Source organism: Capra hircus, chromosome 21 (genome assembly GCF_001704415.2).
Source record: "Capra hircus breed San Clemente chromosome 21, ASM170441v1, whole genome shotgun sequence".
Taxonomy (NCBI): Eukaryota; Metazoa; Chordata; class Mammalia; order Artiodactyla; family Bovidae; genus Capra; species Capra hircus.
Window position 1 is genome coordinate 63,819,894 of NC_030828.1, and position 27,121 is coordinate 63,847,014.

Sequence of the window (27,121 nt, forward strand, 5' to 3'; positions counted from 1 at the left end):
GGGCACTTACGTTCTGCAGGGAGTCCTGGTAGGAGGGCGGCAGGCTAGAGAGCTGGGACTCTGAGTGGTACGGGGAGAAGCCTTTCCGCAGCGTCCTGAACTCCCCAGGGCCTGCCTGCTGCAAGAGAGAGAGAGAAAGAGAGAAAGGGGCGGGGTTGGATGTGGGGTGGGGGCCACACCGAGGGGGCTGAGGACTGCTGGCCTCTCTGCTGGACGAGACGCCCCGACCTGGTCCTCGGGGCACCTGCCAGGGGGCCCCACCTGTGCCCTCTCCCTTCTCCACCCCCTCTTTATCCATCCTCACCGCCACGACCATCAGAAGCCCTTGACATCCCTCTCCAGACTCAAGCATCAGAGCCACAAGGCCAGGGGCTTTGATTCACTCCCTGCTGCATGCTTTATAAACATCTGCTGAGTGGCCAAATAAACAGGTGAGTGAGCCGGTGGCTCTCCCCACTCCTTTCCACTCTCGCCCCTCTGCGCCAGCATCCTGCCCTTGGGGTCCCCCGCAAGGCCTGGGAAACAGCCTCTCCAGCCCTGGAGCTCAAGTCCTGGGTAGGGGGAAGTCTGCCCACCACCATGAGGCTGGGGGCTGCCCACGGGGTGAGCCTGCACGGCGCTCTGACACTTGCCAACGAGCCTCTGCCATCGGACAGGGAGCTCCCAAATGCAAGCCCCGGGCCTCGCCCTCTGTGTCCACAGGAACCAGTGCCGCTGGGCTCATTACTAAAGCCCAAGGCGTGCTTAGAAGGAGTGGGCAAGGGAGGAGAGAGTGAGTGAATGAATGAATGAAGATTAGATTTGGCCTTAAGTGGTTCACTTGGGCAAAGCAACACACGGCACCCCCTACAGAAGCTGGGGCTGGACCCAGACAGGGGGAGGACCCAGGGGTCACACTCAAACCAGCACAGCCCCCGGTCCAGCCGAGCAGAAGCCTGGGTCTGCGGGCCCTCTGAGTCCCTTCAACCCCTGGGATGGTGTTTCTGACCCCAACACCCTCTTCTACTTCAAAGGAACTTCGGGAACACTGCTGGACAGATAAAATGCAGTGGAACGTCCTATAAATCAACAGGCTGTTGAGTTGCCCAAACAAACCCTTCGAGGGGAAGAGGCCAGGGCTGGGGTGAGAAATACAGGCAGCAGCCTCACTGGAGCAGGCGGGGGGCCAGGGTGGGGGGACCTCCTCCTCCTCATCAGCGCCCCCGGCCTCCGCCTCACCCAGAGGCGTCTGCACACACCCTGCCGCCCTCTTGCCGGCCACTGGATCCAGCTCTCCGTTTCCCACGGGACCTTCACCCTCATCGAGTCCCTGGGCTCTGCTCTCCTGCCCCCCGTCACGCCCAGGGCCAACCCCCCAGGCCTCACAGTCTCTATCACCCTGTGTCTGCAGGCCAGGAGTGGAGGCGACCAGGACAGGGGACAGGCGGCCACTCCCTGATTAATCCCTCCCACCCCCACCCCCGGCGGCCGAACAGACACCAGCCGCCCAGCTAAGCATGGTTCCCATGGCCTGGGGGGTCCCAGAGTAGGGAGAAGCGGGAAGGGTCTCACCAGGGGACCTCAGGCACAGCCCTCTGTCTGAAACTGGGACAGTCACACCCCATCACAGCCTGTCTAGGTCAACCTGCGGCATTAGCGCCCCAGGCACAGTGACCCTCCCTGGCCCGGCCAGGGGTCTGAGTGGAGGAGCTTCTACCAACAGCCTGCAAAAGAAAGAGGCCCCGCGCCTGTCCCCACCATTGGGAGTTCTCTCCTCCAGGGCGCCCCTGCCTATCTGGGGCGAGGGGGCGGTGGCGGGGGGAGGTTCTCATCCCCAGCTTTACTTAAAAGCGAAACTCCCAAACCAAATTATTTTCTTGGGTAGATCTCCGTTGACAGCTGCAAAATCTCCTCCAACCGAGAGTGTGTTCTAAACCCAGCACACGGAATGTCCACGCCTGGGGCCACAGGCGTCTCACCCGGGCCCTGGAGCCATTCTGCAGGCACGACCCCGCCTGCCTGGCGAGAGAAAGCCAAGGGACCAGGCATAAGGCCCAGCTGGCCCAACACACACACATGTGGATGTGGCCACAGGGCCAGGCACTGGAGCCCCGGCGCTCCCGCGGGCCCCAGGAACCAGGAGGCGGATGCCTCCCTGTCCCCGCCCGCACGCGGTCCAGATGCTGCCCTGGGCTGCAGCTCCCCTCATCCACAGCGTCTCTGATCCTGGACCCAATGGGATCACAAACAGCCCACGTGCTGCTTCTGAAAACACTGGTTTGTACGTCTCCTCCCTCCCCCAGACAATTCCCTGGGGAGGAGGTGTATATATATGTGTGTGCAAGGGGGTAGGGAGATTTTAATTAGCAGCGTGCAGTTCCCACCCCTGCCTTCAGTGATGGGTGTTGTGCATCAATATTTGCGAGCCCACAATGCTCGAGGAGCAAGCCACAAAGCTGGCGGGGAGAACGCACCAGCTTTCACGAGGGGCAACGCGCCTAATGACGCATCGAAATGAAGAAATGTAATTGCACTTAAATCCAAATTAAAAATCCTGCTATTTGCCCACCGGTGCCCTGGAAGATGAAATCCCCGAGGGTTTCACTGGTGAGGGGGTGCGGTCTTCTAGGGTGACTGGGCGGGCAAGGGATGGGGCTTATTGCCGCTCCCCAGGAGAAGACCAGCCTGCCCCCCTAGGCTCCCAAATAGGGTCCCTCAGGACGTGGAGGGGTGGATCGGACACACAGAGCAGGAGCTGGAATCGGGTTGCCCGAATCCTTATAAGAGAAGGTAACGATCCCAGTGCTGAAATCCCCTTCTAGCCGGTCCCGCCCCCGCCAAGGGCAGCATGATGGTTCTGGATGGAGTTTGGGGGGCCAGGCCGGGTTGAGGGGGGCGCCCAAGAGGCTGCAGAGGCCTCCATCCAGGGCCCTCAGCTCAGAGCTGGCCATGGCGGGCAGCATGAACTCGGGCCGCCCAGCCTCTCTGGGCCTCTGCGGAGCTGCAAGGAGGTTCCAGCAGCAGCAACAGCGGTCATCACCTTCCCAGGGAATCCTGCTTGCAAAGCTGGGTGCGTGGGGGCGGTGGGCGGCACCCCCGGATCCTCCTGGGGAGAACCGTCAGGGGAGGTGCTGAAGACAAAGGGAACTCAGAGAAAAGGGGGCCATGTACCCATCCCCGCCCCTCCACTCGGGCTCCTTTTCTAGGCTCAAAAGCATCTGCTCACCCCGCCCTCCTGCTCCCAAAGTGCTGGAGGCCCCTTGGGTGGGCCCCATGCTACCCCTAGATCTGGTCGATAAGCACCTACTGTGTATACACCTGAACAGCGGGGGGCACCCGACAGGTGAGGTAAGGCCTGCGGCTCTGGGGATGGGAGGTGAGAACTGACACGGAGGCACCCAGGGTCCCCACCAGGCAGCCTGCCCGCAGGTGACCACTCAGATTCAGGGCCCCCGGGCCAACCTGCACGCAGCGACCAGGGACAGGGCCCCCTCGGAGGGAGCCATCCTTCGGGCTGCCGGCCCTCATGGGGCAGGGCGGTGTCAGCGTCTCATCACAGGAACAAGGCTCTGATCCCAGGTGACACCAGCCCTGCTTTCCAGAATGGTAATCAAGGGCGGTAATGCCTGCCTCCCAGGGGCAGTAGGGCTGTCCTGCTCAGTGGGCTGGGAGCCTATCACTGGGCGCCGGCCGGCTCTTCTGACCACCAGGCGCCCCTGGAGACCTCACCCGAGGACCCAGGCCAGCCAGGAGCCAGCACTAACTCCTGGGGCCTTGGCCAGCCAGCTCCTCGCCCCACCAGGCACTGCGGGTTCTCCTGCAAAGTGTGGATCACAACCTGTCCTCCTGCCGTCCCCCGCCCCTGCCACAACCTCGCATGCAGATCGGATGAGAGGTGGGTGAGGGGCCTGGGCGGAGTGTCACAGCAGGCCGCTGCCTCATAACTCTTGGCTGTTGTTTTATAAAGCTGGGAATTAACACCAGCTCAGAGAGGAGGCAAAGCCTAAGAAGAATCTAAATGCCAGGCCCTGGGTGGTGATCAGCTCCCCGGGAAGGAACAGGAAGGCCATCACACAGCACAGCAAGCCGCCCCCACCCCACACGCCACTGCACACCAGCCCCCTGGGCAGGGCTACCTGAAGCCAGCGTCGGGGGCGGCCGTAAGGGCGGGGCAGCTGGAAGGGAAGAGAGCACATGTCACCCGGCAAACATCTCCCACCACCCTCACCTCTGCCCTTCCCCAGCCTCGGAGACTCCTGCTGCCCTAAAGCCGCCAGGAGCTCGGCTGGGCTGGAGTGGGAGGCGGTCCCAGGCCCAGGTGGGGTCCCCAAGGTGCCTCATCAGAGTCCCACATTTTCAGAAACTCCAGATTCCACAAGGATGTGACCCAGCACACGGCCAGCCCCGGACTCCACGAGGCTGACACCAGAACCCAGAACACAGCTGCCCTCCTGAGAGGCACCCCAAGACCCCAGCCAGCCCTGGGGAGGCCAGGGATCAGCCTCTGCTGTGTCCTCAGGGAGAAGGTCCCTCACGGGAACCTACACGTCGTGCCAGCCAGATTTCCTTCCTTTTTTCCCCTTGAATTTTATAAGAACTCATATGCTGGCCATTGAACAAAGGGCTGCAGGGTGACCTGGGCCCAGAGGGTTTCTCCGATCCGTGCTCAGATGAGGCATGTGGCGTCCACGTGTGGTTAACGAATGGCTGGTATTTCTCATCCACAGCTGGCAATGCCCTCCTCCCCATGCAGTGTTGGCTCTCAACCTGGGATGTGAGTACAGCCCAGGAGCGTCCTGTGACCGACAGGTGCCACAAGACCAGGTCTCGGCCACAATGGCCACTGTCTGCTCCTGTGTCCTCTGGCACAATGAGGTGACTGAGGGGCAGGCCACGTGACCTCCGCAGGGGGAAGACGGGGGCGTTGCTCAGCCGCATCTGACTCTTGGCGACCCTGTGGACTGTAGCCCTCCAGGCTCCTCTGCCCATGGGATTCTCCAGGCAAGAGCACTGGAGTGGGTTGCCCTTTTCTCATCCAGGCGATCTCCTCCACCTAGGGATTGAACCCGCATCTCCCAGGTCTCCTGCATTGCAGATGGATTCTTTACCGTCGAGCGCCCTGGGAAGCCACTGGAGGGCACTGCTGCTGCTGCTAAGTCGCTCCAGTCGTGTCCGACTCTGTGCGACCCAATAGATGGCCTCCCACCAGGCTCCCCCCGTCCCTGGGACTCTCCAGGCAACAACACTGGAGTGGGTTGCCATTTCCTTCTCCAATGCATGAAAGTGAAAAGTGAAAGCAAAGTCTCTCATAGACGTCGCTAAATCCAAATCCCATCACAGGTGACGGATCTGAGCAGCTTCCCTGCCTCCTGGCCTCTTGCATGTCAAATGGGGTCCAGAAGACACTCAGAGGCTGAGTGACCCCCAGGCGAGGTCACAGTCGCTGACCCACGACCCTTACCACCAGCGAGGCCTGGCCCTCACTGCCTCCCATGATTCGCCCTTCAGTCCTGGGCAGGCACCGTCAGTGTCCTCCTTTTATATTTGGGAAACGGAAGCACAGAGAGGTTAAGCCACTGGCCCAGTGCCACCCAGCCAGTAAGTGGCACTTTAGGGATTTGAACCAGGCCCTCTGGCTCTAAAGTCCTGGGGTTGCCCTCTAGCCAGGCTGAGGGCTATTGTCCATTGTCTCACAATGGACACAGGTTGAGCCTCAGGTACAGAGATGAATTCCTAGCCTCTCCTCCTGCCCACGTCGCTAGACGGACCATCCATCTGATGGTGGAAAGAGGGGGTGTCCTCCCTGGCTGAGAAAGAGGCTGGACTGGGTCTAAGGTTCTGCTAAGGAACCAGTTTAAGCCCTCCAGAGACCATGTCACCCATGACAGAGGGGACAGGGAAGTGATGACCAACCGCAGACATCAAACAAGGGAAGAGGGGATGGTCCAGAGCCTGGCAACGGAGCGGCATGTCACAGAGGATGCTGGCGAGCAGACACACTATGAGGCCAGGACCTCCAGAGGGCTTGGGTGAGGGAAGCACCAAACAGAACAAGCCCCGCCGCCAGGGAGGCAGGTAACAGGAAGGAGGCGTCAGCCATGGGCTTGGACAGCAGAGGCCTGTTTCTCAGTCCCAAGGCCTGGATGTTTCCAAACTCAAAGTACAAAATGGAGCAAGCCGTTCATCAGGCATCAAGCCGTTCATCAGGCATCAAGCCCAGCTGAATGGGCGCAGTCTGCCAGACCCTGAAAAAATCCCAGGCTCCCAAGACCAGGAAAAGGAGGGAAGGGCAGACACTTGCCCAGGGCGCCCCAGGTTCCAGCCAGGCTGCAGTGGGCACCTCATCCTCCCTGGGTTACAGGAGAAGAAACCGAGGCGCCGGGACATAAGACACCCCGCTTAAAGCCACACACAGAGAGGCTGAGAGCTGGAGCAGGCATCATCTGAACCCAGATTCCTCCGGGGCCCAAACCCGCTTTTTCTCAAACCATCAGGCCAACAGCCCTATGGTGGCAGGTTGAACTGTGTCTCAATCAGATTTATACGTGGCCCTGTTGACCCCACGCCCCCCAGAATTATGAGACAATACATTCAGTGCATTTCAGTTGCTTAAGCCCCTTCTCCACCCTCCTACCCCCACCAAGTATATGGCTCTTTTCTTGGGCAGCCCCAGCAAACCAACTCAATCACCCATCCCGGGAAATGCTCCTCCACCCAGGCCTCAGTTTCCCCATCCCAGCTCAGTGTAAATCCGGGGGTCGCTTTCAACCTGAGTGTTCAGCGACTCCTTGCGGCATAGCAGGACAGAATGTGTGGGCCCTGGGGCCAGGAGGCGCGGGCACCTGGAGCTTGTCCCAGCCGCCAGCCTGGACCACTGCCTCTGCGCCCCCGGAGGACTGCCCACTCCTGCCCAACAAGCTTCTTGCTCTTTTGTGAAGCTGGCTTCTGAACGCACGTGGAGCCTTGACTGCTGATCAACCCCAGAGGGAACCACGGCAGCGTCAATGACAGCCGCCCCCAGCCCAGCCCTGCCAGGCACGGAATCCACGGGGAGAATCATACCACGGACCCGGCTCCAGATGAATCATCGCAGGGGGAGCAGCTGCGCTGATGAAATTTCAAAGCCAACACGAGAAAGAAAATACGAACTGCAATACACTAATTTAGCCTGTGGACACTCCGGTGCATTTTTAATTAAAGCTATTCTGGAGCTAAATAGAGGCAGTGGGGGGGAGGGGGGAGGGGGATGGGTGGGCAGTGGGAAAGGGAACCCACGGAGGCCCTCTGCCCCTTCCCCCAAACCCCAAAGCCACATTATCTGAAGATAGTTAAAAGAATAATGTTGCTCTCTGCTGATTTTCACCAAAAGGCAGATTTTTCCGCTTTGCACAGGGCGGGAGGTTCCTGGGCAATTTTTATTTCACTGAGAAGACTTAGGTGCCAGAATCATAAAATCTCACAAGCCAGAGCCCATGAGGCTGTGTCCAGATTCCCACCCGTGGCAGCAGTCTCCTTCCTAAACCTGGTCATCCATCCTCCCATACTCCCACCCATCCACCCTTGATTATCTCCAAAGATGATACACTTACTACCTTATGAAGCTGCTCTTCCTGGGTTAAGCAAATCTTCCTCACTCTGGGCAAGAACCAATCTCCCCTCTGACCCAGAAGACTAGGTGGGATACAGTCAGGGCTCCCCAAATGCATCCACCAAGTCCAGCTGGGCACTGAGGATGTGACCACTGAGGTCCTGCAGCCCAGTCCGTGAGGAGCTGACACTCCAGCACAGGTGCGGGCCGAACTCCCCAAGGGAGGATCCCAAAACCCCTTCAGCAAGAGCAGCCTGTGGTGCGAGGAGAGCTTGGAGCAAGCGCTCACCGGCTAGTCTCTGAGTTCCCAGCACTTCTCCTGCACTAGCAAGAAGCTGAGCAAAAGGATGCTCTTATTCCCTAAAGCCCAATCTGATTGCCTGCAGCCAGCAAGCCTGCGCCCAGGTGAGAGGCCACTCCCCCATCTGAGGGATGGAAGTCTGTGTCCGGAGAGCCTGGCCCGAGCGTGGGCACAAGCTGGGGACAGAACCCCACTGCTGCTGCCTCCAGGGCAAGGCACCCAGGGAGCAGGTCAGAGCAGCCTTGGGGAGGGGAGGGCCCAGACAGAGACACCCCCTGCCCAGGTGGTGGCCATACCCCGATGCTTCAGACACAGGGCCCCTGTCAACCTCCACCTCTGCCCATGTGGGCAGGGGGCAAGTGGACACAGCCATGGTGGGGTGTTCCTTGTGAGATCAAGGGGTGCCCACAGAGAGGAGGAAGAGGAAGGGCTGCCACCCGTGTAGGTTTTGAACAAGTCAAAGACCCCAGCGGCTCAGTGGTAAAGAGTCCGCCTATGATGCAGGAGATGCGGGTTCGATCCCTGGTCGGGAAGATCCCCTGGAGGAGGAAATGGTAACCCACTCCAGTATTCTTGCCTGGGGAATCCCATGGACAGAGGAGCCTGGCGGGCTGCAGTCCCTGGGGTCACAAAACAGTCAGACACGACTGAGCGACTAAATGGCAAGCAACAAGGCCAAGTCGACCACGTGCAAGTGGGTGCGTGTTCTCGATGGGACAGCGCGGCCTAGGAGAGCAGGGGCCACAGGGACACATCCACCCTGGTCCTTGGAAACAGGACCACAAGCCACGGCCGGGCTGGACCGTGGAACAACACTCAAATGGCATCTGGAATTTGGGGTCCACGCTCTCAACCTACCTCTCCCCAGAAACAGTGTCATTCTCCCCTACTTGCTGGACAGGAACCAGCTCCAGAGCCAAGGCCCCTAAGTCCTGATGCTACCCCCCCATCACCTCTGCCTACAGTCCCCACAACCCCCCACCACACATCCTCCTTCGCAACCAGGACCAGCCCTCAGGGAGTGTTTGGGTGTAGGGAGCCCCAGCTCACCGCCAGGCGAGCCCCCAACCTCCCTGCCCTCACCAGGCCTGAGGAGCCTGCACACGTAGGGCCGAGCAGTCGACACCCGACACCCGAAAACGGGCCTTGCAATCCGATGCCCGGCTGCACACCTGACACGGCGGCCATGGAGAAGCGAGGCCAGAGTGCGTGGACCACGTACTCCGTGGAGTCCTGTGGACCTAAGGGAACCTTCCAGCTGCCCATGCAAGGGCGAGAGGTGGGACGGCAGCCATGGGGCTGCCCTCGGGGCTGTGAGCATCCCAGCAGCTGCCCAGTGGGCAGCGGCACTGGTCACCTAGCAACCGGGCACAGGCGCTGAGCCCTCCCTGGGGTCGGTTCCCAGAAACACGCTCTGGGATCCAAGCCGGCCGCTTATGAGCCAGCAAGCGTGGCTGGGGAGATGCGGGTGCTAAGATGGAGTCAGGGCTGAGGACAAGCAGGAGAGAGGTTGGAGGGTTCGCCCAGCCAGCCCACCCTCCCATCCAGGTGCCCCGATTGACCAAGCTGACCACAGGCTCCCAGCAGCGCCCCGCCCGCAGCGGGGAGGGCCCCTCATCCTCGTCTAGGCAGTCAGGCCCCCTCCATGCTCCAGCCGCCCACAGCCACCTGGCTCCGTCTCCTCCCTGCACCAACCTCATCACCCATCTCTGACCTGTTGACCCCGTGCTGGGGACAGGCCGGGGTCAGGCCTGGCCTCAGCTCTCAGGCCAGGCAGGAGGGCGGAGGGCAGACCCCAGCCCATAAAGAAACCAGCGCAGCAGGACCAGGGAAGGTTCCCTACGAGTCTGAGCGAGGGCGAGCCTGTCTGCCTCTCGGGCCTTGATGCACCCAGTGGAGGGGCAAAGCGGCCCACTTCCTCAGCAAGCATGGGCTCCACAGCATCTCCGGGCCCCCGAGGAGCTCGCAGGACACCGAGGGTACAGACAGGACGGCCGGGATGGAAGGACGCCCGGAGGCTGTGGGTCCCCAAGCAGGTGTCCCTGGAGGTGACTGAGCGGGAGCAGAGGGCAGATGGGATGCTGGGGGCATGAAGCGGGAAGGGACCAGAGGCCACCTGGGGCTGGGGGTGGTGCCTGGAGCGGTGGGTGGTGGCAGGGCACTGTGGTCCTCGGGGTGCAGCCAGCCTACCTGCGCCAGGAGCTTGTCACCCTCCAGCAGCTTCACCTTGGTCTCCAGTTGCCGCATGTAGGTGGACGAGGGATCTGAAAGACACAAGAGTCGCGTCAGCCATCGGCAGACTGTCTCCAGCAGGAGGGCCCTCCCCTGCGTGCCCCCCGGGTGGGCCCTGGGGCCTGGTTTCCCCCATCCACCTGCAGAACCAGGGTGAAGGGTTCTCTCACCAGCTGGTCCTGGGCTGACGCCTTCAGCCTCCGCAGGGCTTCAGGTCCAAAAGGAGGTCCCTGATGGCCCCCTCACCCCGGGGCAGCCCACCCCAGGGCCCGCGGCACAGGGAGGCCCTTCCCCACGCAGTGGGGGCATCTGGGCTTCCCCCGCTCCGTCCCATCTTAACTTCTACAAACGACTGTAGGCATAACCCAGCACCTTTCCTGAGGTCAGGGGCCAGGCCAGAGACACCCCAACCACACGCCCCCAGTTTCTGAATGCAGCAGGGGGGTGAAACCCACCCTCCCTCGACTCACTGAGCCTGCTGCATCAGAAGCAGGAGAAAGCCCACCACCCCAGCTACCCACAGCCCTGGTGCTCCCTCCCCAAGGGGCTGGAAATGGGCTCAGAAGAGAAAAGTCCCTCCAGGCCAGGACAAGGGAGCTGGCTTGGATGGAGGCCAGGAGAGGGGCCAGGCAGAAGGAGGCAGGATGCGGGGCAGGGGAGGTCACAGCAGCGGCAGAGGGAGGAGGCTGGGCGACGCCTCGGTGACAGTGCGGCCACCTCCCCAGGTCTGCGGGCACCTGGGAGGGGCCTGCCGCGCACCTCTGAAGTCCCACGGGCTCCTGGCTCAGGAGCCAGCCAGGACCCTACCCACCCCTGGGCCAGCCTGCTGCTCCTGCCTTGCCCCGCCCCCGCAGCCCATGACAGGACTCAGGGTCTTCCTAGCTCACACTGTGACCCTTCATCTCAGAAGGCACCAGACCTTCAACGCAAGCCAGCTCCCTAAGCCACCCACAACACCGCCCCCCACGGGGCTTTCCACCTTCTCGGGGGAGGGGCAGGAGGCAAAGGGGGCTTGGCTGCTGCCAGAGGACGAGCTGGGACCGTCATGGCACCAAGGCACCAGAGTCAGCACCACCCCAGAGGAGCCCCAGCCCTGCGGGGCCCCGTGTGCGACATGGACATCACGCCCCTTCCCCACGGGGCCTGCGGGCCGATGAGGAGCCCACTGGCGCCCTGTGAGGACGGGGCAGTGGGTGCCCCCTCCCCAGGGGCCATGACCCCTCCCCTGCACTGGAGCTCGGCCCAGGCTCCACGTGAGGACGGGGCAGAGGGTGACCACCCCCCTGCACTGGAGCTCGGCCCCGGCTCCACCAGCCTCTGCCCATCAGCAGAGGCTGAGATGGGCATCTGAGATGCCCGGGAGACACTTCCCCCTGCAGGTGCCCAGCTGCCCCCTGACCTGCCTGCTGGGGCTCACTCTGTGCCCCGAGCGCCTCAGAAGGCCCTGGGGAGGCTTGTGTGCCCAGGAGACTGTGGCCCAGCCCTGGGCAGGAATGGGGGCGGCCCACCCCACCCCGGTTACACAGCCGACTCCTCCCCTTGCTGTCCGCCAGTCACCTCTCAGGAATGTGGAGGCTTCTAGAGAGGAAGAAGGCCACTCGCCCGCCAGCCTCCCACCCCCAGCCCTACGGGGGACCCCGGCAGCCACAGGGTAGCTCTGTCTCCGAGAGGTCAAGGGGCTTCTTCATATACACGTGGGGCAGTGGCGGAGCGGGGCTGGACCTGGGGGGTGACTCCAAAGGCCACCCACTAGGACGCGGCACCCAGGTCAGGGCTGGGTAGATCTGCCCTGCCTGGGCAGGGGGCCCTCGGCGGTCACTGCAGTCCATGCCCTGTGCCATCCCCCACCCATCTGCCCAAACTGCCCAGCAGCTCCTACATCCCGTCCACACCCACCCACACGCACCCACAGCCGTCCACACCTATCCACACAAACAGGCCTGATGGGAAGGGCCTTAGTATTTGTGGTTTTCTGGATCCTCTGAGCACCAAGACGGAGGTGGGGTGCAGCCTGGGCTCCCCAACACTTTGTATCCTTCATGGACTGCTGGCAGGAGGGTTCCCTGGAACACCACCTGGGAAAAAGACCCTCCCAGCTCCATGCAGATGGTGTTACAGTGGCCAAAACTGAAACTACTTGTTCAACAACAGCAGACAGTTCACACCCTCGTCATCATTCAAATGACGTTTGGGAGAGCATCTCTCCTCAACAATACAGGAAAAAAACAAAAAACACTTTAACGCCAGTGAAAAGAACTGGACGCAAAAGCACATATATAATTGCTGTTGTGTTTAAAAATATCTGTGTATTGAAATAAATCCAGGAAGGAGGCACACGGAAATACTGATTGCAGTGTTGCTCACGAGGGGACGGGTGATCTTTTATTTATTCACACCACTGCCTGTTAGTTTTCCAATAATATGCTTTTAGAATAGGGAGAGATCTTTCTTTATAAAAAAGGAGGAGGGATTAAATGATTCCCCTTCACATCACAAAGCCCCCTGTTGATGTCAAGGGGGGCCCAGATCATGGCCTAGAAAGTGGACCCCATCACCCACCCTCTGCCCACATCCCCCAGTTCTGGCTTGGGGGGCTTTCCTGAGCCCCAGGCCCAGCCCTGAGCCTGCCCAACCCTGCTTGGTTTAACAGCCATGAGGCCGCCTCCTCAAAGTCCCGGATAAACCCTCCCTGCCCCGTGGGACCCCTCCCCACTATCTCTACCCTCAACTCCCCAAACCAGCCTGTGCATGCTGCCTGGGGCCAGGGAGCTGGACATCTGGTCACCCAGGGGTCAGAGCAGGTGCCCTGCAGTGGGGAAGAATGAGAGCCAGGTGGATCCTCAAGTAGGGGGAGGGGTGGGAGGAGGGGACGGCAGAAAGGGCCTGGCTCCCTCATCCTCCCCAGCAGCCTTGGGCAACTGGGATCCCATGGGGCGCCTCCATGCCCCAGCCTCTAGGAGACAAGCGTGTAATTAAATTAATCCCAGGGTTTGCAGTAATGAGTGGAACCAGCAGGGAGGGAAGCGTCATTTCCTGGCCTGATGGCTGGGTGGAGGGGAGTGGGGGTAGGAGTGGGGTGTAAGGGGGGCGGTTGATTGCAGAAGGGATCCCCAAGCTGGGCTGGCCAAGGTATCCATCCCCTCAGACTTCCCCTGACCCATGCAGGACCCACTGGTCCAATTCTGGGGAACTCATGATCCACCTTCCATCCGGGGAGACAGGGAACGCCCCCACAATGGTCTCACTCCCAAGAGCCTGAGCACCAGGCCTCCCTACACCCCTCCTCAAGGATCCTTGTTTCCGGGGTGTGGCCCATGGGGGCGGGGGGAGTCAGGGAGCTGCAGGTCTCCAAGCCCCTGGTGGCCTTGACTGTCAGGCCACCCTGTCCTCCTGGAAGCCACCAGGTCAAATCTCCCCTCCTGGCCCAGCTCCCCAGCCCGGCTAGGCAATGTCACTCCAGCCTCAGCATCAGTCCAAACTGCAAGAATTTGGGGGCCAGAGGCCATGTCCAATCACCCCTGTCACCCCCTCCCCACCTAGCTCATAGAGTTTAACAGGCTATGGGGCCGCCTCCTGTAAGTCTTTGATAATCCTTACTGCTGGGTGCCCAGAAGGTCCTGGGAGACCTGAGGACCTAAGAATTCATCCTTCCGGGTGGGTCGAACTGGTTTCCCCAGAGGAGTCGACCTTCTCAATCCTGTGAGCTCCCCCCAGCAGCAGCGACAATGATAGTCAGAAGCACCCAGCCCGTGACCGTGACATGGCACCCCCAGGCCACCCCAGGCAGAGCAAGGCCAGTGGCCAAGGGCCAGTGCTCCCCGAACCTCAGCCCGCAGCACTCACGCTGTCTCACCACGAACTTACGTCTTGATTTGGATGAGACACGGATGCGTGGGCAAGCGGTTAGGTGGGAGGGGGGCCTGGGAAGCCCAGGTGGGAGGTGTGGGGAGGTGAGGGGGGACCAGAAGGAGCCAAGGGCAGGGGGTGTCAACCCTCTGGGGAGCTCTGGGGGCCTCAGAGTCACTCGCTGACCCAGGGGCTTGCTGACGGGAGCTGCTCCTGGCAGACGAAGGGTGTGCGTGCCCCAGGACTGCCCACCCGGACGGGGGAGGGACAAGCCCCCATGCAGAGCTGCAGGCGCTGGCAGGCGAAGCGGGCGGTCGGCTTGGCAGCGTTAAGTGCCAGGGGGACCTGGGAGGGCGCCAACAGTGCCCACCACGGTCAGGAGAAACTATGATTCTCCTTCTCTGCACGGGAGGAAGGGGATGGAGGCCGGGGGGCGGGCGCCGTGATACTCAGCGACACGGGTGACTCTGCAGCTGCCGCCTCTCCCAGGGTCCCCACCGGCCCTGATCCCTGCCAGCCCCCTCTCCCTGAGCAGGGGCCCCATTAGGGGCTGGGGACAGGCAGGCTTTGTGGCTGGTCACTAGCAGGAGATGCAGCCATGCCATGCCTTGGGGCCCTCCGTGGGGGCTCACGCCCGGACGCCCTGCCCAGAGACGGCTGACATTTCCACATCTGATTCCTTTCTCCTCCCGCTTCATTAAGAAGGGGTCGCTAGCGGCATCAGGGCTTGGGGCTCCATCGGGCCTGAAAGGTCTCATTAAGCCGAGGCCCCCTCACTGCTCCAGGTTCCCTCCCCGCTCTGCCCCAGGGAATAAGAGCAGCTCCTAAAAGCATCTCTGCCTTCCCGGGAGCCATTCTGGGCTTCTCTCCTTTCTCCCCCATCTCAGGACTCACCTCCAAGGGGGCAAGTGAGCACTACCCACACCTGCAGCCATGTAAATCGGAACCAAGTGAGGCGGGCCCGGAAGACGCCCCCGCTCTGAGCCACGAGGCTCAGTCTCCACACGCACCTCCCACCTGCCCAGGTGGTGGAGCTGTCGCCTCTGACAGGTGACCCCATGGGAGGTATCCCCCGCCCCCAAGGCAAGAAACAAGGCTCCAGTGACACACCGAGCCACACAGGCAAGGGCCACCAGGAGCACCACCCCCGGGGGCTCCGACCAGCTGCAGGAGCAGGGGCTACGCTCTGAATGCTTGTGTCTGCCCCCACTGCAAAATCCACATGCTGAAGCCTAATGCCCAGCGAGACGGTGCTAGGAAGCAGGGCCTTCGGGAGGTGATTAGGTCAGGAGGGTGGAGCCCCCATGAGTGCAATTGGTGCCCTAATAAAAGAGACCCCAGAGAGCTCCTGCGCCCCCTGCCTGGTGACAACACAGCAGGAGAAGGCCATCTGTGAACCAGGAAGCAGCCCTCTCCAGACACTGAATCTGCCGGCACTTTGACCCTGGGCTCCCAGACTCCAGACAGAGAAACTCCTGTTGGTTATAAGCCACGCAGAGAAGCTGGAGCAGACTAAGACAGACACAGAGCAAGGCGCACCTGCCTGCAGAGCGGGCTTGGCAGGCCCTCGGATGACGTTCCCGCTGCCTTCACCTCTAACGAAAGAGCCGTGCAGGTCCACCCCCCACCCCTCTAAACCACCCCACCACCACCACCACAAGGACACTAATCCAGCCGAGCCCGGGGACCGTCCTGTGTCCTGAAAGGACTTAAAGGGCGTTCCAATCTCAGACCCACCTACTCCCGACCCTGGGCAATCCCAAAGGTCACCAGAGCACTGCGTTCTCACAGAGTAGACGGTCCCCAAATCCAGGACCGGAAAGGCGAGTCACTAACTTCATGACAGTCCAGGCTGCCAGCGGGGAGTGAGCTCCCCACTGTGAACAGGAAGCAAGCAGAGCCTGAAGGCTGGACAGAAGCTGCGGTAACACTGAGGTTTCCCCATGAAGCTGGGAGGGGGCATGGGGAGCACTCACTCTGCTCCCTTCTAGTCCCCCCCAGAAACCCCGCCAGGTGGGCAGCAGAAAGCCCAACCTACAGAGAAGGAAAAAAACACTCAGCAAAGGTCACAGGGCCAGGTACCGGCAGAATCAGCAGTCAGCATGCTTGTCCCAGGGCATGGTCCCCTTCTGCGAGGGGCTCCCAGCCTAAGGAAGGAGCTGCAGGAATAACCACGTCTGCTGAAGGGCAAAGGGTAGAGTGCCCTGGGATGACAGGGCAGAGAGAGAGCAAGGACACGCTGACAAGAAGTCAAGGACTCCTGCCTGAAGGAGGCGGCATCTGACCTGAGCACTGAAGAACAAGCAGGACGCTGACCCGCAGGCAAGTGGGGCACAGATGGGAGGCAAGTCCCAGCTGAGGGTGCAGGGCGAGCAAACGCAGGGAGGTGGGTCAGGCAGGTTCGGGAGCACCTGGGCCGGTGCCCACTGGCATCTGTCTGCTGGCACCCATCATTGCCCCAGGAGGTGCGGGCTGAATGTGAGACAGGCATTATTTATGGATGAAGGCGAGAGGGCTGCAGCAGGCATATCAGAGGAACATCAGGTTCCTGCGAGGACACCGCTTCGCAGGGGCAGCGCTGAGCAGGGCAGGTTGCCTCGGCACCTCCCTCCTCCCGCCAGGCCGGCCCATCTGAGTTGCCCACGGTGGGTCCGCAGGGCGTGCGGGCCAAGGCAGCCGACTTCCAGAGCCTCAGGCATGAGAAAGACTTCTTTCATCCACAAAGAACAAATGAGAACGCAAATTTTACTGAGCACCGACTGTATGCCTGGAGTAGGGAAGTGGAAACCCACTGCAGTATTCTTGCCTAGAAAGTCCCAAGGACAGGGGAGCCTGGTGGGCTACAGTCCACAGGGTCGCAGAGTCGGACAGGACGGAGCATGCACACTACTGTCCGTCAGCAGGCACTGAGAAAAGCCCAATCCTTCCGGCACCCCCGTGACCCTCGCACACCGTCCCTGTTTACTGCAGAGGGACTGAGACTCAGAGAGGCGAGGCAGCAAGTCCAGAGTCACAGGGCAAAAACACAGCAGGATTAGGATGTGAACCCAGCTTTGTCTAGAGCCAAGGCTCTTTCCACCCTTCCTCAAAGGCCCCCCAGCAGCCCTGGGGCCACACGATCGCCCTGGGCCCCTCAGAACATCACGGCCATGGGGACTGGCGCTGCTCAATCACAGCCCTGACCTGGTCAGGGGAACAGCGATTCTCACCCACTCCCCAGATGGAGAAACCAGGATTCGGAGGGTGCCAGGAACCGGTCCCATCACAGAGCTCATGAAAGCAGGGCCGCAAGTTGAGATGTGTGTGTGTGAGTGTGTGTGAGTGTGAGTGTGTGTCCATCCCCAAACCTGGTGCTCTTCCAGGCCACCCATCAAGGCACACAGGGCAAGGCCTGAGAAGGCCCACGGCTCCCCTCCCCTCCCCTCCCCTCCCTCTCCCTGAGCATACATTCTCACTGTGGGGCAGCTCTGAAAACTCTCCGCCTCCAAGGCAGGGCCCAGGCCCCAGGGAGCTCTGCCCTGGACGGCGTGCTCCTGGCCCTCTCTCCCCTTGAGCTCCCCTCCTCCAAGGGTACCTGCCAGCCCCCAGGCTCTGGACCTCACGGGGTCACAAGGCTCTGAAAGGCTGGCACCCAGCCCCTCCCCGGCTCCCCCATCCATGCCCTGAGACAGTGGGCCCTGGAAACCTCAGATCCCACCTCTCCAGCTCAAACGAGACAGCCGTGTCCCACCTTCCTCATCTGGATCCTGCAGAGGCAAGAAAATGAATGGGCACAGAGAGAAATGAATACTTCACCGATGAAAACTGAGAGCTCCCCATGCCAGCCGCTCACCCTGTCCCGACGAGGCACATGGCTGCCCCTGGTGCCCCCTGCCCCTCCGTGTGCCACACGCACGGCTCCGGGGACCCACAGGTTGGTGCTCTGCCCTCCTGGGGCTGCCCAGCGTTTAATTCAACCCACTCTGGAATCTGGAGGGACCAGCCCAGCACACTTAGAACCTGCCCTGGTCTGGATCCAGCTTGAGGGTGTTCTCAAGCCGAAAACTCAAACTCATTCTCCCCATCTACTGCTTAGGAAGCCTGACAAGCCAGACTGAAACCAGGGGAAAAGAGGGAAAAAGAGACTTCTTTCCCCACACCTTCAGTTTCCCCTGCTGGCTCAGAGGGTAAAGCGTCTGTCTGCAATGTGGGAGACCCGGGTTCAATCCCTGGGTTGGGAAGATCCCCTGGAGAAGGAAATGGCAACCTACTCCAGTACTATTGCCTGGAGAATCTCATGGACGGAGGAGCCTGGTAAGCCACACCCCATGGGGTCGCAAAGAGTCGCACACGACTGAGCGACTTCACTTCAGTTTGCAGACCCAGAAATTAACCTGTGTGCTCAGGCGCCAGTGCAGCTCTCGGCCCTGTTAATGTCTCCTCCCCAACCAACCCCGATTTCACTCTGAATGATTCAGAATCAGTGACAGAGGCTGAACAGACCACCGAGAGGCCCCACAGAAGGGGGAACACACAGAGGCCGGGTCACACTTGGCCTGTGTCTCAGCCACAGCACCTGGCTCCCCTCCCCGGGGACCTTTTAACATTTGATCTCTTCTCCCCTGAAACCCACTAAACTGGACTCCAGCGAAGGGGCCTGGATGTCCACATACAATTCAGACGTCCTCCAGGTGATTCTAACGTGCACATGGGCTGGGGATCCCTGATCTGTGCTGAGCAATGACTGTTCAAATGGTCCCCTTCTTGGGCTCCTTCCCTGAGGGACTCCATGCCGCCTGGCCCTGACTATTCCCTGGGGCTAAACTCCTGCAAACACAGCTGTACTACAGGGACCCCGATGAGACCAGAACATGAGGATGTCTAAAAGTGGTGGGAGGAGGGGGAAGTTCATGGACCCCAGAATGTATTAACCAAACCCTCTGGCAGCCACAGTGGAGACCTTGCAGGTTTGAGCAGGAAAGAGAGTTTGCTTTCCTGGCTAAATATCAGGTACGTCTCTACCAAGCAGGCTCCTTGGAAGAAAAGCTATGAAGGCTCCTTGGAAGAAAAGCTATGACCAACCTAGACAGCATATTAAAAAGCAGAGGCATTACTTTACCAACAAAGGTCTGTCTAGTCAAGGCTATGGCTTTTCCAGTGGTCATGTACAGATGTGAGAGTTGAACTATAAGAAAAGCTGGGTGCTGAATAATTGATGCTTTTGAACTGTGGTGTTGGAGAAGACTCTTGAGAGTCCCTTGGATTGCAAGAAGATCAAACCAGTCAATCTTAAAGGAAATCAATCTTGAGTATTCATTGGAAGGACTGATGCTGAAGCTGAAGCTCCAATACTTTGGCCACCTGATACAAAGAACTGACTCCTTGGAAAAGACCCTGATGCTGGAAAGATTGAAGGAGAGAGGAGAAGGGCACGACAGCGGATGAGATGGTTGGATGGCATCACTGACTTGATGGACGTGAGTTTGAGCAAGCTCCAGGACTTGGTGATGGACAGGGAAGCCTGGCGTGCTGCAGTCCATGGGGTCACAAAGAGCTGGACACGACTGAGCGACTGAACTGAACTGAACCAAGCATGAAAAGCTGGTGGGGCCGGAATGGGGCCAACTGGCCAGCAGAGGTCACTGGAGGGAGAGGGCAGGACACCAGGGCACATTCCAGCCGTGGGCCAGGGCAGGAGATGTGGGGAGAGGCGTGGCAGGTGAAGCAGGGAAAATCTGGGTGTGGCTGGCTCCTCAGACCCAGGGATCCCCATTCCAGATACAGGGGAGCGCCTGGAGGTACAGCCAGAAGCTCTGATGTCTGACACCTCAGCAGTAACCCTGACCGGTGGGTGAGCTGCAGTGCTGGGCTCAAGGCCTTGGGAGCAAGAGAAAGGGGGAGCTCCAGGTATTGAGCTCTGGAGGCAGAATCGCATCTGGACAGAGTCTTGCAGATTCTGTAAAAACATGAATGAATCAGGCTCCCCTGGTGGCTCAGATGGTAAATAATCTGCCTGCCAATGCAGGGGACCTGGGTTTGATCCCTGGGTCTGGAAGATCCCCTGGAGGAGGGCATGGCAACCCACTCCAGTATTCTTGCCTGGAGAATCCCATGGACCGAGAAGCCTGGTGAGCAACCATCCAGGGGGTCGCAAAGAGTCAGACACAACTTAACGACTAAACAAAAACAACAGCTTTGGAAAACCTTACAAACACCCACAGCAGAGGGCCTCCTTTGCTGCCACCCCCAACCCTTGGCAGCAACCCAGTGGTGGCAGGTCAGAGCTTACAGGGAAAGGAGGGTCCACCAGGATGGGGGGCTGACAGCAGAGGGAAGCCATCCTCCTGCAGGCAGTTCAGGGATAAGGGCGCATCCCCTCTCTGCCCCCCACCACTCTGTGACCTTGAACAAGCCCCTTCCCCTGCCCAGGCCCAGAGAGATGTGGGTAGGAGGCCCAGGTGACCCAGAGGGCTGAGGGCAGGACCGAGAGGTGATTCAGAGCCCCTGCAGGGCAGCACCCCTGCAATTAGGCAGAGCAGCGAGGACCCGCCCGTTAAAATGACACAGACGCGGCGTGGGGACAGCAAACCACCCTTCCCACTTGATAGGACACCCACAGCAGGTGGCTGGTGACCGAAGGACCATGGAGAAGCCTGACTTCTGCGTGTCTCCCTCGAGGCCCTAGGGAGGGCGCACCCTTCTAGCCGGTGAAGGACCAACTCCTTTTGTGGACAGCGTACGTCGCAAGAGGAACAAACCAGTGAAAGAGCCCAGCTCCAGCAACACCCTCGAGCCTCCATCTCCCCAAGCGACATGATAAAGATACCAGCCTGCACTTACGAACTGGACTTGGCAGACTGCTGTCCACCCAAAACTGCCCACTCTCAAGTCCTGGAATCTATGAATACGTGACCTTACACAGCCAAAGAGACTGCCGACGTGATTAAAGTCACAGCAGTCAAGAGCAGGGACTAGCCTGGATGATGCAGGGGAGCCCATTCTAGGCTCATGAGAGTGTGAAAAACAGAGGGCCGTTCCTGGATGTGGTCAGAGGGATGTGTGAAGTGAGGAAGGGTCAGAAATGAGCACTACTGCTGGCCCTGAAGACAGGGATGGGCCATGAGCCAAGGAAAGCGGGTGGCATCCAGAAGTTGGAACAGGCAGAAGGTTTCCCCGTCAGGCCTGCTGACTCCTGGACTTTAGCACTGCTGACCCCCAGAGCTATAAGATGACCCATCTGTGTGTACGCCACCCCAAGGCTGTCATCTGTGACGGCAGCCGTGGGAATAAAAGCTGTGGCTGCGTGACTTCGGGTGACATGCCCAGCCACTCTAGTCTCAGCTTCATTTTAAAATGAGATGAGAGAGACCAGCCTTGGGAGGCTGCCACGAGGACTGAGCAAGCTGAGAAAGGTAGCAAGCAACTCCGGAAGCCCCTGGCTCAGTGCCTGGTATACTTACTAGATGCTCAGTTAAAACCCAGCCCCATCCTCTCCACTGCCCACATCCCAGCGGCATGACCTTGATGGGAAGGAGTGGTGAGCAGAGGCTTCCACGCCGCCAGCCAAGGGGACCCTGCCTCTGAGCTGCGCCACCAGCACCAAGTCACCATGGAGATGGCGGCATCCGGCCAGACACCTCCCCTGCATGACTGCCCACCTGGGGCCTGGCCCACCCGAGCCCCCTGCATCTGCCTCGCTTCCACATTTGGCGAGGCTGATGCATCACCACCAGCTTGTAATAGTGGGGTACAAAACCAATTTAGGACCGTCACACCCAGAGATTATTTGAAGCAACGGTGGTACTATTTGTTCATAAAACAAATGCCCCCTCCTCTATTTTAAGTTGAGATTCTTGTAGAGCGTGGAGTGTATGGACTACTGAGCTGGCTGTGATGGAGAAACAAACCGCGGCTGATTCCATAGACTGCGGGGAACTCCTCCCCGCCGTAAACAGAGTCCCAGCACAGGTGAGGGTCCTACGTGCCTGGACCCCTGGGGCTGCACAGACCCCAGCGCCCAGCCCCGTGTTCACAGATGCATAGCAGGTGGCCTACAGGGAGCGGGGAAGGAATGAGCAAGCACGTGAGCCTGAGTCCAGGCTCAGCCCCCTACTTCCTAGCAAACTGCCCCCCCACCCTAGTTCAATGCCCCAGGAAACAGGATTCAAGAGGCAGCCCAAGCCAAACCCAGGCAGAAAGGTGGGTCCAGGAAAGAAGGAACGTGGCAAGAGAAGAAATGACCCAAGCCGACACTCACCAGACCCCAGGCCCCCGTGGCAACAACAGCCAGGATGAGCAAGGCCAGGGAGAATGTGCTTACAGGTCACCTGGAGGTCTGATTCGAAGGATGCAAGGATGGGGTCAAACCCCGAAGCTGGGGGTCCAGGCATGAGGTTCAGGGATAGGAAGGACGAAGCTCCTCCTGGGCAGAGAAGCCTGTACCCCAGACGGCCCCATGCTATGTGGATGGAGGGGTCTCCTGCGGCACCTGGGGGGACGGGCAGGAGCCAGTTACCACCTGGCGGGGCTATGATTTGCTGCATGACCCAGCTCCTCTGAGGAAGTTCACAGACCTGCAGGTCTACCCTGGGTCATCGTGGGGGCCTTCACGGGGCATGGAGTGCCCCAGGCAGGCCCTGGTCTACACCTGGCAGGGAGGAGGCACGCACAGCCGCATCCCTGCCATGCTGCGAGGAGCGCCTGGGCGTGGGGTCTGGGCTGGCTGCATTTGCCGGCCAAGCCATCCCCGCCCATCCCTCAATGCGTACCATGGAGACAGACCAGGCTCCCAGGGGCCCCCAAAAGGCCACACAAGACCCTGGCAGAGAGGGGCTACAACCCTGCAGGTGCTGGTGCTGACAATGGTGCCCCGGGTGGTGGGGATTCACCTGGCCCTGCCAGCCTCCCCAGGTGGCATCAGCTCTCTGAACAACCCTCTGGCCCAGGCTGCCTTTCACTCAAGTCAACGGAGCTGGAATTGCCCTTTGGACCCTCCGCTCTCCCCACGAGGGAGGGGGTGCATGAGCTTCCAGGATTCAAAGGTCACCCGCTCACCTTGGGCAGGGCCCAGAAAACCCTTCCCTTCCCACCGCAACCTCAGTGGGTTGGCGCCTCTAGTCAAGGCTCAGCTGCCAGGGAGACCCCAGCGCCTGCCCATTCCGGCAGGGGAAGTCCTTCCCCCAGGGCACCTCTGATTGGAGTGCGCCGGCCCTCTGCACGTTTCTGGGTAGAGAAGGTGGCTAACCCTCACATCCCATACGCTACACAGAGCAGGAACCATCAGCCCTCTCCGCGGCATCAAACACCCGCCCTGGGCTGAGAGGGGACCGGTGAGGCTCGTCACGGCAAAGGGTCACCAGCAGTGAGGGAGCAGAGTCCAGGCACCAGGGCCCGGGGCCCGCCACCATTCGCTGTGTGACCCTGGGCAGGTTGCCTGCCTTCTCTGGGCCCCATAACACCTTCTCTGTACAACGAGAAAGTTGAAGGCCTCCAGGGGCCCTTCTGGCATGGTGGGCACAGGTGGGCACAGCAAGGGTGGGCCCGTCACTGCAAGCAGCACCCCTGCCCACGCAGCTGTTTCTTTAAGAAAGAGATGAACGCGGACAGACCCGAAGGTCAGGACAGCCGGTGCCAGGATGAGGTCAGCGTTTGGTTACCAACGAGAACAAACAGGCCTCGGCCCTGGCCCTGCGGAGGAAGGGCCCTGCTGGAGAGGCGGCGGGGGAGCGGGAGGTGGGCGGGGCCAAGGCGCCACCCTCCGCGTCGTCACGCCCACAGGTGACAGGTGACAGCTGGCCGCCAGGAGCTGCCCCACAGCCAGCGCTTAGTCTCAGCAGGGAGCCAACACAAGGCCTGGAAAGGGGATCCCCAAGGGAGCAGAAGGGCCTTGCAGGTCAGCCTTTCCCAGCCCCTCTTCCTAACATCAGGGCTTACCGGGGGACCCCAAGATACTCCCCAGCTTGCCCAAGGTCGTGGCCCCCACCGTGGACACACACGCATCAAGGCCCAACTCCCACCTTCTCCTCCCTGGCATCTAGCCAGCTGTTTGTCCCAGGCAAGGTGACAATGACAATAACAGAGAAAGCCAGGGATCGCAATCACGTTGGATAAAACAAGGATCCACACCAGTAAAAGCACATCCACACGCACAGGCTGCTGAGCGAGAAGGGGAAGCCCTCCCTCCCTCCCGCCCCCGCCCCCGCCCCAGCAGAATTCCAGTCGCCGAGTGCAGGTGCACGGAGGAAGTTATGAAAAGTCACCGCCACAGCAGCCAGTGGATGCCAGACTCTCAAGGGTGAGCATCAAGACACCGGTGTGTCCTCAAAGCGCTTCCCAGGGGTGGTTTATTAATCACAGAACTCCATGTACTGACCGCCCAGTGGGCTGACCGTGGGAAACCTCCTGACCCCACAGAGGGAAGTCTACTCCCAAGACGGGCCACACCAGGTGGCCCCCGCAGGACGGGCTGATGACACGGCATCCCCTTGGGGCCATTCCTGCCCCAGACGCAGAGCCTGGAATCCGATCGTGAGCCAAGCATGCGGCTGCTCCCTTGCTCTTCAAAACAACCGTGAACCATCAAAGGAAGATGGAGGAAAGGTTCCCAAGGAAGGACGACCAAGGGGAGGGTGTGACCCTGCACGGGGCCCCAGATCAGAAAGCGGTTGCTCTAGAGACTCGCCTGGTGGCCCAGTGGTTACGAATCAGTGGAGGGGAGACACGATCAATCCCCGGTTGGGAAACCAAGATCTCACGTGCCTTGGAGCTCCTGAGCCCAGGAGCTCTGGAGACCATGTGCCACGCCTACAGACCCCGTCACATTTAAGACCTGTGATAGCCAAATAAGTAAATACTTTTTTAAGAAAGAAAGCAGCTGCTCTAAAGCACCGTGCCGGGTGCACACAGGGCCGGCTTCCATCCCCGGGCCCTGTCACCATACAGTCATCACCGAAGGGAAAGTCCTTGTTCCCAGGAGACATGGGTTGAAGGTGTGTGTTAACTCTGACTCCTCTCAAACAGTTCAGGGGGGAATAAACAGCTCACATGCAGAGAAGGAATGAGCAAGGGATGGACAGCCCTGGGAAACGAACGCACCTGCTCTTGGAGATGTTTAAGGGCAAGAATGGGAAAAGCCAAGGAATTCCAGCCACATAGCGTCACCTCCCATGAGAGCCATCCTGAGTGCCACCTTGCCATGCTGCCTGGAGTATCACCATGAGGGGACCTAGAGTCCCACCACAGCCCCTAAACCAATACCCCTCCTCCCAGGCCAGGCTTCCTTGTCCTTCACCGTCTCCTGAAGCTCGCGCAAACGCATGTCCATTGAGTCAGCAGAGGCCGACCGCTAAAGCACCCCCCATTCAGGAAACAATCTGTGTTTCTCCAACAACAGAGCAACAGTCATGTAAATTCTGGTTAACTCACTTGAAGGGACGTCGTACAGACACTAACAAGGTTTAGGAAGACTGAGAGGAAGAGAGCGTCTGGTGCAATGTTGAGTGAAAAAAGCCAGATTCCACATTAAACCCCCAGCAAGATAACCAGCCACCAAAACACGCCTGCTCCAGGGAGAAAGTAAACACTCTTATGTTTTTATGAACAAAACAGGCTTATGTCAATGGCACATTGCAGGGCAGAAGGACCCTTCAGAGCAGGGTCGGGGTGGGAGAGGGTACTGCGCTAAATGTGTTTTGATTTTCTTTCTACTTTTCCAGATCGTCCTGTTCTCTGAGAAATATGTATCCCCTTAGAAATAAAATCAATCAAATCTGTGCCTGGGCCTCACGGCCCTCCCCAGCACGCAGCCCTGGAATTCCTCTTGTCGCAGGAATCAGCTCACACCAGCTGCCTCCCCAGGCAGACGTGTGCTGGACCCCAAGGATGAGATCCAGGAACTCTCAGGCCAGGGTGCTTCTGAGTGGTGGCCTCCCAAGGCTGCCGACTTAATCCCGGCAAAGAGAGGGGTCTTCAGGCCAGCGCAGGGGCAGGCAGAGGGTCTGGACTGGGCGATCCTGGGGTGAGCCCTCTGAGCCTGGGTTCCCAGCTGGGACACGGTGACCATCACACATGAGGTGAGATCACCGGACGGCAGCAGTGCTGGCAAGAACGCCTTGCACAGAAGCACAGGGGTGCCCGGGGAATGACAAAACCCCTGCGCTGCAATTCTAGAGCCCTCCAGCCCTCCGGCGCCAGGCTCTCTTTGGAGAGGCGGAGGAGGAGGCCTGGCGATGTCCAGTGGGCCCAGCCCTTCCCCTGTGGGCATTCCAATGCCATGGCGTGAGGGTGCCAAGGACAGGCTCGCTCTCAGAGGGCCCCGGAGGGAGGAAGCTATGCACGCGCTGCCCCGCCACCCCGGCCCCACCCCCAGAACCAGGCCCCAAGTGCAGAAACACTCCGAGCTGGGAGTCGCTGTGTGGGTCGCACACCTCCCCAGGGGTGCAGTCTGGTTCATCAACAGCCACCGCCCAGCTCTTCCCTGATTCCAGAGCCCCTGGGAACGTGAGAAATCCCTTCTATGGGGAACCCGGATCCAGAGCGGGGTCCAGGGAGTTTCAGAACCAGGAAGAGAAGCCACCCACCCCCCACCACCAAGTCCAGGGGGGACGCCAGGATTCCAGCTACACTGGCAGCACTGGCTTGTAGCCACAGGTCAGGGCCCTCCGTCCAGCCAGGACAGCTGGCTCACGTGCACACACCACCAGCTGGCGCCGCCCCTGGAGGGCAGCACGTGGGGGCAGCTGTGGCCACTCTGTGCCAGACCCGGCGGAGCCGTGGCCTCATGGCGTGGCCTCAGCCTGTCCAGTGGGCTGGACCTGAAGACCTCTGACCTGGTCTCGCAAGTTCCTCCTACCCTGAGGCCCAAACACAGCTTGTGCCCGAGCTCACTGAGCCACAGGAGAGATGCCTCAGGCAGCCCTGCCCTTCTCCCAGGGACAAGGGGCACGAGGGGAAGGAGTGAGGCTTATTTCACAGCCTTGGGTGCCGCGCAATCTCCTGGATCTTCAGGAGCATCTTCAGTGTCCAGGATCCAAAATTCAGGGATGACGCAGATGGCAAGCAGGGGAGGGACGGGACAGGCGGCAGCAGGTCCTCAGAGAACCCCAGCACAGAGGGGCCCTGCCAGCGCCCACCCCACACCTTAATATCCCTCCTGGGCCCATAGTGCCTCTCTTCTGCCCCCAGGAGGCAGGACCCCA

General features: G+C 60.2%; 1 protein-coding gene across 3 annotated transcripts in view; it reads right to left on the reverse strand.

The window, feature by feature from the left end:
* CCDC85C (coiled-coil domain containing 85C) overlaps positions 1–27,121 on the reverse strand; it is a 78,005-nt gene that overhangs the window by 8,864 nt on the left and 42,020 nt on the right. The window contains exons 2-3 of one of the 3 annotated variants that reach the window (XM_018066179.1): positions 10,059–10,132; positions 11–115 (exon numbers count right to left, since the gene is read on the reverse strand). In XM_018066179.1, the coding sequence (XP_017921668.1) occupies positions 11–115; positions 10,059–10,132 (179 nt within the window). Of the gene's footprint in view, positions 1–10; positions 119–10,058; positions 10,133–27,121 lie in introns of all 3 variants that reach the window. The other 2 variants (XM_018066178.1, XM_018066180.1) reach the window with 2 other exon arrangements.